The sequence below is a fragment of the Taeniopygia guttata genome, chromosome 8, assembly GCF_048771995.1.
Source record: "Taeniopygia guttata chromosome 8, bTaeGut7.mat, whole genome shotgun sequence".
Lineage (NCBI taxonomy): Eukaryota > Metazoa > Chordata > Aves > Passeriformes > Estrildidae > Taeniopygia > Taeniopygia guttata.
Window position 1 is genome coordinate 31770580 of NC_133033.1, and position 12049 is coordinate 31782628.

Below are 12049 nucleotides of genomic sequence, written 5' to 3' on the forward strand. Positions count from 1 at the left end.
GCTCCCCAGCAATGTAATTACTTAGTTTTCCCAGGCCTTGTACTAGCCCTCCCGACTAGTGGTTGACTAAACCTCTTTAAAACCAGTTACTATCTGCTTGGCTCCCTGGATCAGGTGGATCTTACTTGTCTCTTCAGTTCTGCTTCACGCCAGTCCTTGTTTCTGAGCTGTGGCACAGATCATGTATGGAAGAGGGGCTCTTGCATGCTGATCTGGAGATCAGCACCCAATACCACAGCTCAGCTGTGAGAAGGGCTGTATGCCACCTGGACTTGCAGGTTCATGGGTTTTTAAAAACAGTTCTTTCCTCAGCTGGTTACCTGTTAATCCAGGCATGGGCTGAGTGTAGTTGTTCCCATTTTTGTGGTCTGGAAAGCAATTTTAGTAAGGAATATTGTAAATTTGCCCTGAAGTCACAAACTAAAAACACAGCAAGCTGTTTGCATACCATGTTCAAGGAGTCTTACTACCTGTTGTTATATTAGAGCTTCATAGTGAGTAGATAGTAACAGCAGTGATCTTTAACCTGGCCACCTTTTGTAGGAAGGACAGAGCCTGCAGCAAGTCCTGGTCTCTGATTAGACCAGAGATGAGCTGAATAGGAGGCAGGCACTATAAATAATCTTGTTTGCTGTTGAAGTGTGTTTAAATATCATAGTGACCACTTCAGCCGGGTGTTTGTGTAGCACTCTTGAAAGGTGCCTGGAAAACAACTGGTAAAACTTAGAACCATGAACTTGATTAAAGTAGATGTTTAAAATGTTTGAGGTCTGCCCTGCAGAGAAAGAATGGTAAACTCTTGCAGTGCTGGATTAAAAAATAGTGTTTATTAGATACTGATGTCTTGTTTCCCAGACATCAGTGACATTTTTGACTTGCTGAAGTTATTTGCATCCTTTTAATCTGACTCTGCTGCTTAAGACAAGTAGAGAATAAGCAACTTCATGCACAGAAGCCTTGATTTCATCATACTTCTGCTTCCCTGTTTCAGTGTACATTACAAACTGCAATATGATGCAAGTCCCCATCACTCCACTTCTTTCTTAACTTTCCCTTGGTGTTAGATTCACTTCAAACAACTGTTGTGTAGTAACTTTCACGTGTTGCAGTCATCTTGGCTTCAGTGTGTATTAAAATATATCAATCTTGTTTCCATTTGTAAATCAGGGAACATTTCAGGGGAAACAGTTCTTAGTGGAAACTTCAGTACCTTTAATGATGTCCCCGGTACTGAATTACTCTATTTGTTGGCTGATTGTTTTCTCTCAACTGTTTTGGCTCTGTCACTTCTCCAGTCAAACTGGTATGAAGGAGCAGTGTGGGAACAGTGATCTCGTGTGACTGGCATGCTAGGAGGTAATCTTCCCATTTTAGCTCTAATTTGTGATGTTCTCCTGCAGACAGGAGAGCATTACAGCCTTGTTGATTGCTGCAGGGCATTAGGAGCATCACCTCTGGCCTCAGTTATACAGAGCGAACAGAAGAAGCTGAAGAAGTTAAACCGTTCATCACCAGTGCCAGTGCGGAGAAACTACCCTTAGATACTCATCTAACCCTAAGTCTTTGACTTCCTCTTTTAAAGTCCAGTTAACAGAATTCAGAGATGCCTTATTCTCCTGCTAATAATCAGCCCATGCTGGCTGAGATTGCTTGTGATCTATTCTGATTAAACAGTGCCTTGAAACGAAATAACTTGAAAAAAGTGACTTGGACTCCTGAAGTTGGTGCTACTCAAGACAAGTGTAGAAAAAGGTCTGTCAGGGTGGAGGAGGGACAGATGTATATTAATTATTCTTGAGGCCTCTTTTGAGATGGCTCAGTTGGCTCAGAGAGTAGCATTCTGGTTTGATTAATTAGCCTTTATGTTGTGTTTGTACAGGTGATTTGCTGGAATATTTAGGATAGCCTGGCTTGTATGTTAGGCTGGACAAACCTTTCATGACAGCTGTGTTTTCCAGTATGGTGATTCAGAGCAGAGGCTTGCATTAGCAGGGGCCACAGCTTCATCTCTACGTGCTTAAAAAGTATTTAAGAAGTGTTTCCTCTCTCCTGTTTTTGTTAAGATTTGTTTTCTAGTGGGGTAACAACTGTACATATATAGAGTATATGTTAGTATATTCTAAAATAGATTACAGAATGGGGAAATGCCTTCAGTGGAGATGCTCCCCTTCCATCCTCAGACAAGCATTGCTTTTTTCAGTCTGATCCTGGGTTTTAGATGCAAAAAAGATTTCCTGCTTTGCAGAAGTTGTTAACAGTTTATTAACAGCTCGTTCGGTGAGAACTGTCTTGTTGGCAGAAGGTGGGAGGAGGCTGTTTCTGAAGAAAACAAGTGCTGGTGAAAGCCTCTCGGAACTGAGATTGGTGTGGAATTGAGGGAGTGACTGGAGAGCGTTTGGATCTCTGTAAGGCATTAAAAACAAGCTGAAGCTTGTTACACAGCTGATCCATGTGTCATATGCAGAATTGTGATGTTGCTGCCCATGCCATCTTGCTGGATAGCTGGCCAAGACCTGGAGATGAGTATGTATGTGATAGCAAATCCCACCAGTTTTCAGGGAGAGCAGCCACAGGAGTCACTGGAAGTACGATGGATGCATCTTTCCTCTTTCATTTGTTTCATTTTCCTTTCAAACATGTCACAGACAGAGGAGACAGATTTCTTTCACTGCCCATCTCACTGGATTCCTGTCTCTTGTTGTGCTCAGGTTCCTGTGGAGCACTGCTTGCTTTGCACATCCTTCTCTTCAGGTCCCCGCTTGGTTCTTGGCGATCCCTGGCAGGCGGCTGGCCGTGCTCTGGTCACTAACGAGTTATTCTACCTTTCCCATCTTCGGCTTGGTATCACCTGCTGCCCGTTGGTTTCATCCTGCTCTCCTGCAGGCACACCCCCTCCTTTGCGCCTTCTCCACCCATTTATTAGTCCTTCTTCTCATGACACCATTGCTATTTCTGATCTGCTCTGCCTCTTCAAAAATTATAGATAGTTATTGTCTGAAAAAAAAGGAGAGACTGATTTTGGTATAATTTGTAAATACATTGTCTATTCATGTAAAAAACAGTTTTTTACATTTTGTTTGAACCCTAGTACAGATGGTTAGACGACTCTTCTGCAGCCTTGCTTGTTGAAGATTCTCTGGCTTGGTTTGTGTTGTCTGCAGGTGATAAAAGCTTAAGGGTGAACACTTAAGTGGTTTCTAATTGTAGCAAACTGCAGTATCATTCGGAGTTCAAAGACCTGTGGATTGCCCTTTTGATCTTTATACTGCTTGGTTGCTGTTGTACTAGTATGTCCTTTCATTTTACATATAGGAGATTATTACCCAAGCATAATGAGATGGTTGCATTAAGTTAATAATACTTTTCTTCATATTTTAACATAAAAATACATCGTTCTGATTTTTGTTTGCTTTGTTTTCAGCCCCATCTGTTTTGATATGATTGAAGAAGCCTACATGACAAAATGTGGACACAGCTTCTGGTAATATTTGGTTTCTTGTATTGCATAAAATGTCCATCCCTTACAGCATGTGCAGATAGGTGTTGCTGTGATACTCTTTCATTCTGAGTTTCTTTTCTGTTCTCTGTCCCTACACTGAAGAAGGAGGTCAAAATAAATTTTTAAAAGATGGGTACCTGTTAGATTAAAAAGAAAAAAAATTCAAGTGTCTTTAACAAATAGTGCTGTGCCACCATATTTCCTCTGTAAAGAAACAGAATGTTCATAAGCTGCTGGTAACACCCACTATCCAGAGTCAGAACAGTTAATTTACCTCTGTTGGCATCACCTCTATAGGCGTGTTGAGAGCAATGTTGGCAGCTCCTCCTTACCTTTGTGCAAGACTGTGCACACTTTGAAGTGGCTTGTACATTGTATATTGCAATTATTTTAAACCTTGTAAGAGAGGATATGCTTCAGGCTTCCCTGTTGTATTGAATTGGCCTGCCCCCACTTTTCAGTGTGTTATCTCTGGCTGTCCTGAGGAGCAAATGTTTCATGGAGAAGTGCAAGAACCCTCTAGGGGCATTTCTGGAACCACTTGCTACTTCTCTTCTCTCTAAGGATGGTTATAAATATTGAACCATGATGTCCTATAGTGTCCTGTCTGTTATACTCCTATGGCATTTGCTAATTAGAAATAAACCTTGTAAGAAGTAATATTATAGTAGTATAAAGTATTTCCTCAAGCAGCAGATTCAGGTTACTCAGAAGAGTTTTGATTTGCAACAGGTAAGATAACAGCCAATTTTGTGCCCTCTGTGGTAACACTCTATTGCTGTGACCTGTAACTTTTTAGAGGTCCAAGATGAGAAACACTGAAATACCTTTATTTAGGAGGTCTGGTGTCTCTATCAGGAGCTGACATCAAGCAGGTTCTTAGTAAGATGTTTAAACCTGATGCTAAAGTGCATCTTATCATTCTTCTGTCCCTTAATTTAAGAGTGAGCACCTCTGAAGTCACTGACAGTGAGAAAAGCAGACATGGGGGTAGATATGAGAAGCTGGTGAAGGTGTTTCCTCTACTCAATTACCTAAAATGCTTTTAATGTTGATTCCTAAGTATTCAGCTAGTCTAGAAGAGTTGCTTCTGAGTAATTCAATCTGCTTGCTGCCTCTGCCTGTGGAGTGGTGGGGAGCATGAATTTGAGATGGTATTATGGCTGGAGTATCCACATTGCAGTAATCCTCAGGGAAAGAAGAGTGAAGTACTTGGCTAAATTTTGTAATCCTTGCCAGAAACCTTTGCTTTCTGCTGTAGCACACTTTGAGTTCAAACACTGGAACATTTTGACTCCACTGTAGGTTCTTGGCAGCACAGCTGTTAGCTGGCAACACAAACACTGCACCTTGTCTAAGGCTGATATTATTTACCTTGTGCTTATGTTTTTTTCCTTCATGTGGGCTCACTTGTTTTGTTTCTTGTTTTTTGTTTTTGAACAGCTATAAATGTATTCACCAGAGCCTGGAGGACAATAACAGATGTCCCAAATGCAACTATGTTGTGGACAACATAGATCATCTTTATCCCAACTTCTTAGGTGAGCTTTAGGCTTGCTTGCATGAGAAACATCTTGGTTGTTAAGGAAGGCAGGCACTTGTAAATTTGTCCTGTAAATTACAGTCTTCTGAGTGTTGAAAATAAAATCCAAATATCAGTCCCTTGGTTGTCATTTTTATATAAAAAAGGTTAGTACTATAAATTGATAATACTGCACTGCCTCCAGCAGTTCTGTGCACTTAGTGACAGTAGTGAGATTAACTTGCTGCTGTTTCCATACTGTGAAAAGCAAAGCTGTTTTTCTTACGGCTAGAGATGTGAATCTCTTTACTTTTATTTTCTTGCACTCTTGTCTGCCTAATAATGAAGAACATGCCCTGTTTACAAAGTTTGGACACTGAGAGGGTGGAGGCTGCATTAGAGACTGTGCTATTTGGCTGCAGTAGTGAGGCCCATATGATGGATGTAGGTGTAAATTAGAGAGAAAATATTCATACATATACCTATATGCAATCCCAATTGCCTCTTAAAGAGGGAATACATGTTGCTAGGTGGAAATAAAGTTTAAAACTTAGTTTTGTGGAGAAAAGATTAAAGGAAGCACATTGCAGTGTGAAATACCAAATTAGAGCAAATGTTGATTTCATGTGTTGAGATACTGATTTAATAATAAATGCCTGAAAAACTACAGTAGCCAAGGAATGCTTCAGAAATGGGCATCCTGATTTAGACCTAATCATGTTGTGCTGGAGATGGTGTTGAGGCAGGTCTTGGAGTACATGTTGGGCCAAAGAGTGTTTCCACACTTCTGTGTCCAGCGATTTGAGGTATGTGTTGGAAGGGGAAGAACTGTGTATATGTGTGCAAAGGGTTGATGTTATCTTTCTCTTTGCATTCTCTAGATTGGCGTAAAATTAAATTATAGCAAAAATATATCTTTAGAAATGCACATGATAATTCAAGGAAAAAGTTGTTCTATTCAGTTATGCTTATGTTTTTTGGCCTATAATAGAACATTACTTGATTTATCTCCCTCATAGTCTTCTGTGATATGCTTTTACCTTGGAGTTGAAGAACTTTCTCAAGGAACCGTGGGTGTTCAGGAAAGGAACTGAATCAATCTGGAGAATGTGTAGGCTTTGTATTGATGATTTTTAAAAAAATCTTTATATATGTTACAAAAAAACACCAAGGAATAAAGTGGTAAGGGAAAAAAATGGAGACATTGTCTACTGTGTTAATTACTGAAAACTATCTTACTGTGGAATTAGTAACTAAAGTAAATAAATTGAGGTAGAATTTTGCATGCTGGTTTGGTGAAGTTTCAGTCCTACTCTTTAACATTTTGTTTATGTTTTTTTAGTTAATGAATTAATTCTTAAACAGAAGCAAAGATCTGAGGAGAAAAGACTCAAACTGGACCATTCAGTGAGTAGCACCGTATGTTCCAAATTTTTTACTTTATTTAATGATTCTGTGCCGCATTTGTAATTACATTACTTAACTGACAAGAGATTGCAGTGTTGAATTGATGCTTTAACTTGCTTTAAGAGGAAATAATACCAATATCAGTGGCAGTAGATCCTTTCTACCTTGTTAACTCCTCTTCTTCCCACCAGCAATGTGTGTAGAGGGAAGCTGTGTTAGCATAGGCAAGTGTCCTTTGATGTATTGCATATAACCTGGGAAACTGCCCATGGAAGTACACTTGTTTAAAGGTAATAATTTTCGTTGAGTGTTGGAAATTACAGCTACAATAAGAGCAGTGAATGATTAGAAGTGCCATGGGCTTGTCTGATCACATGTGAAAAGCTCTGTTCTATCAGGAGAATGGAGGAATGCTGATACCAACCACAAGAGGGAGAAAGATACATTTGGAGTCTGGTATTCTGGTATTCTGATGCCGCATAAAACTGCCTGGATATCTTCTGGACTTGCTTCATGTCACAGAATCAGAGAGGATCTGTGTCCTCAGTTCATCAGGAGCTCTCTACAGCACCTGTGGATGCTCTTGTGCATTAAGATCAAAAAATATATGACATGAGCTAAAAAACTTGCATATTTGTGCTGCTATGTCTGACATCCTTGTCTTTTGTAATTCATAAATAAAATGGCAAAATAATATTAAAGATCATGGAGCACCTGATTTTAAAAGCGTATATTAAAATGGTATTAAGGGCTGTGTTGCAGAAGCTGGTGCTGTCAGTGTTTGAAAAGAGCGTTCTTTAAAGAGTCATTGGTTTACTCACAGTTTTTATATTCATTATAAAATATGCATATACTGTGTTTAATATAAAATATGCATAAACCAGATGAGGTTTGAAGTGCACACAACTGACCTGAAGGCATGTATAGTAGCTTCTTGGAAATTGGTTTTACTCTTTGAAAGCTATGCTTGTAGGTGCACCTATTTTTGATAACTATCAATAATTGGACAACCTACCATGACTTCATGCCCAAAACAGTGGTGTTTTTACCTTTTGGCAGCAAATAAAAATTACAGACATCTATAAAAAGAGTAATGTTGCTCCTGTGCCCCTTCTTTAATGTGCCTTGTATTACTTCTGGTGTTAAGGGAAGTCATCCAAGACACTTTGCAGCAAATGCAATAGTCACAGTCTCATTAAGAAATCATGTTAAAGCATGTTTGAACATTGAGTAGTTTAGCAGTAGCACTATTAACTAGTGCATTAGTCTGTTAGAATGTGTCTCAAATCCTGTTCACTTGCTTAAAAATCATGTGTTTTTTTCCCCAGTTACTCCACATTGAAATTGAGTTTTTGGCCTGAGTAGTTTTCATAGGTTCCGTTGAGCAGTATGAAAAGTGTGTATTCTATATGGATGTTGCATATTGTATTTTTCTTAATGTACTTAATTCAGAAAGGCTACAGCCCTTGTTTTGAGATCTGATTTAGACTGGATGGTATTTCTAGTTCTTGCCAATTTAATTAAATTGATTTAGTGTCATAGCCTTTCTAGGACAGGATTTTTTAATCCAGCTTTGTTTCTTAGATGTTCTTAGGCCTTTCAGCTGTTCCTGTTGGTTCCTGAGGCTTTTTGATGTAAGGCTGTGCTAGTATTAACCTATTATTCAGGTTTTCCTGTGCTTAAAGATACCTTGTTTTTTCTTTTTTTATTGATAAGAAGAAGAGAAAAGAGTCTTCAGGGAAGAATGGGCTGTATAGTAGTATTTTGGTCCTTTGAGGAGTCCCCCACAGCTCCAAGCAGTTTAAATGAGTTTAACCTGATGAGCTCCATCTTCTTCCCATCTTACACATTTCTCTTACACTTAGGAAAAGTAATGTGAGAGGTCGCAGTAGAAAAAATAAGCTGATACTATCCTCTTTGATTTCAGTTTAGCATGAGGGTTTTACCTATTACTTGATATTTAAAAAATTAAAAGGTATTGGTGCATAACAGTATTTCAGATGTAATCCATCTAAGCTTGGATAAATGTGGAGGGTTTTTTTCCTCTCCAAAGAAACATGCTCTCAGAAGCTGGGGCACAAATCAGATAAAATTGTTGCTGTGAAATAATCTTTTCCCAGCAGTGGCAGCAAATACGCTTTCATGAAGCACAAATATATTCCAAATAAGATAAAAGTTCCACAGTAGGTCAGAGGAGCCATATCCTGCACACATGGCAGAACTGGGAATCTAGATACATGAAAACTGGGTTGCAATTTTATGAAGAGATGAAATATTGCTGTGTTGCTTTTAATAGCTGTGGTTGGATGGTTTATGGTTGGATGGCTTGGACTCACCATCTCTTCCACATCTCTTGTTCTCTTTTTAGAATGGCCACAGGTGGCAGATAATTCAAGATTTGTTGGGAACTGATCAAGACAATCTTGACTTAGCCAATGTCAACCTGATGCTGGAGCTGCTGGTGCAAAAGAAGAAGCAGTTGGAAGCAGTAAGAAGTTTCTCTTATTTAAATGAACACTGTGTATTTTGAAGTTTTTTCTTTGGACACCTTTTCCTGGAAGCAGGCTTCTGTTGGTGAATTAATTGCTCAGTATTTTCTCTTGTGTTTTGGTGTTTAAAAGGTGACTGTTTTGCTGACCTTTGTAGTGAAGTAACATTTCAGCTGTGATGCCCATAACATGCTTATAATGCTGTTGGTGGCAGGGCTGTATAAACAAGCAGGGAAAACAGAAAAGGATAAGAAAAAATTACTCACAGAACACAGAAAAGCATGTGATGAAGTTTGCTAATTGTCTGTTGCACAGGTAAATGTCAGCTCTTTCTTAGTAATAAGCATGAAGAAATACAGAATATAGGGTAAAGAATAAACACAATGAGCATATGAAAAGGAATCGCACCCTTTAGTTTCTGCTGGAGCCGATGGAATCTGAATGACCACCTTTCCTGAGGGCTTTTTCAGTATGTAATGCTTGAAAGAAACATTCAGATGTCTTGTTTAGGAAGCTGGTTTGAAGATTTAGCCAATATGAAGCAAGCTGTTCCTTTGATTTAATTGAAATGTAGTTGGTTTGGGATAGTTCTCTGTGTATTTGGCCATTCCATGCTGTTCATTTCAAGTTATGAGAACCAGACCTTATAAATTAGACTGGTTTATTACAGAAATTGACCCAGTGAACTTAGAGTAGGAGGGTGGATTTTGACAGTGCTTTAAAACAGGTGAGGAAAAGTTATAGTGGGAATATTTTAATTTATGCACTCTTACAGAATCAATATTTACAACTTGTGGTTCTGATGGAAAGAATGTAACCACAAAATATACTTGACTATCAGCAGAACTGTGACATTGCCTTACTGCATGAGGGCTTGTAAATATGTTTATTGTGGATCAGTGAAGCTTTGGTGGAGAAAAAGAGAATAAAACTTTTTTTCTCTGTAGAACTTCTTGTATAATTTGTGGCAGATCTGAAGCAAAAAAGGCATATGACTGAGAGTATAAGTATCTCTGAGTATGACTATATTCTAAGGATGCTAAGGCTAAAAAGTGAAACCACATCTGACATTTAAAGAATAATTTTAAAGCATTTTTCTTGTCTAGCTTTACTTCACTCTTATTATTGTCAGATCATGGGGAGTAAAAAAAATAATCGTAGAAAAGTAGTATTTTTGCATTTAATATCTTTTTACCTTCCCTGGCCCCTCTTCCTTTCCTGGATTTTGTGGGCTCCTATGTCTTGATCCTTTTTGACTCTATGTTCGCAGTCCTTTAATAATAAATATTTTGATAGGTTGTGAAAATAAGTCTTAGAATGCTGGGATGTGATTAGGGCTGTATTAATGCTGTTATATGGGTCTTAGGCTTTTTTTCCTCTTGTGGTTCTCTTTATCTTGCCCTGTCAAGTTATTGGCCAATTTGGGTGAAAATACTTTGCTGATGGCTGAGGTAAATAACCTGTTATGAAAAATATTAGAAAGGGATGGGTTTGTTTCATCAGTGACTTTGTTGTTGTCTTTCACTCTGGAGAAATCTTCAACAGTAACTTTTACATAAGCATAAATGTAAGTTTTGGGGAAGGTGTTTTTTTAATATAAATACTTCATCCTTTAGTATGTTGATCATGAAGTGGTTGCTAAGGATCTTCCAGGGTAGAAGGAGAGTCTGTGAGGAACCTGTGTTCCAAAATCTATTTCAGGTGCAGTAGCCAAAGAAAAAAGAAGCATTTCAACTTATAAGAAAGAACGTTACAAGGACTGTTGCCTTCACATAAAAACTTATTGTGAACCAAACATAACTTTAAGACCTGTGAGATAAAGTAAAGCTACCATTTTAAAAACATCCTTAAGCTATTTTTCTGTTAGTAACTTCTAAATGAAAGTAGTTTCTGTGCTGTGTGGATTTCTGTGTGTAAAATGAGTGTTTGTTTCTCTTGATGTACATGGAAGAGTTACACTTCCTTATTTGCTGTGTTACAGGAGTCTCATGCTGCCCAATTGCAGATCCTTATGGAATTCCTTAAAGTTGCCAGGAGGAACAAACGAGAGGTAACTGTGTTTCAGTCGAGAGGTAACTTTGTGTTTCACTCGGTGAGGTGCTGTCTGCTGCTTTCTCCCAGTGCATTTCTGTTGAAGTGATGTGTTAGCCTGGCATTATTTCTGCAAAGAATTACTCAAGGCGTGTTGGGGGGAATCTCAGACAGCGACCACATGGGTTTGAAGGAAAATTAATCTCTTTATGTGTGACAGCTTCAATTTTTAATCATTTGCCTTCTCATCTCAAGCTGGTGAAGCATGTGGGGATACAGAGACTCCTTGGTGTAAATGAACATCAGTTTCTTGAAAGGAGATTGTTTTCCCAACACAGAAAAAAATTCTAAGATTGGGAAAGAGTGTGAAACCATTTTCACTACCAAGTTTTTTCCTGTAGTTTACCAAATAGCATGACTAATGTGGTGACATAAAAGAATTAATATTATGTGCCTTCTTCCTTATTTGTCCTACAAGGAGTGTCTCAAGGAATATGAGAGAGTTCTATACTCAGATACACATGGTTTGGGACTATTCCTTTATAAAGTCATGCAGTGCATAAACCCTCATACCACAAATTGCCCAGAAACCTGGAAAAATGATAATGAAAACAGTAGAAGGATGAGCTCTCTTGTGGGCCATGGTTTCTGAGAAAGGATGTGAAGAACAGAAGACCCAACAGTGTGACTATAAGGTGAAACTTGAAATCATGTATGGGTGTAAGAAACCTTGTCCATAATGGATTGAGGGTCTGGTTATGGACTCATTGAAAGCAAGTCTGCAGTCTGTCCACCAACAGATACCCATGGCCAAAACCAACAAGGGTTGTGCAGAGTCCAAAGAAGGGCGAGAAAGCTGGTGAAGGGTCTGGAAAATGTCTTATACGGGCAGCTCAGGGAGCTGGGGTTGTTTAGTGTGGAGAAAAGGAGGCTCAGTGGGGTTATTGCTCTAATCATCTGACAGGAGGTTGTAGTGGTGGGGGGAATCAGGCTCTTCTGCCATATCTCAGGTGAGAAGATAAAGGGGAAATGGCCACAAGTTGTACCAGAAGAGGTTCAGATTAGATACTAGAAAAAAAAATTTTCACTGAAAGAGTGGTC

General features: G+C 38.8%; 1 protein-coding gene across 2 annotated transcripts in view; it reads left to right on the top strand.

Annotated features, from left to right (window-relative positions):
* The window catches only part of COP1 (COP1 E3 ubiquitin ligase), a 123854-nt gene that overhangs the window by 3556 nt on the left and 108249 nt on the right, over positions 1-12049 (top strand). The window contains exons 2-6 of one of the 2 annotated variants that reach the window (XM_002191990.7): positions 3422-3481; positions 4943-5040; positions 6364-6440; positions 8797-8916; positions 10899-10967. In XM_002191990.7, the coding sequence (XP_002192026.7) occupies positions 3422-3481; positions 4943-5040; positions 6364-6440; positions 8797-8916; positions 10899-10967 (424 nt within the window). The remainder of the gene's footprint in view (positions 1-3421; positions 3482-4942; positions 5041-6363; positions 6441-8796; positions 8917-10898; positions 10968-12049) is intronic. The other variant, XM_012575418.5, reaches the window with a different exon arrangement.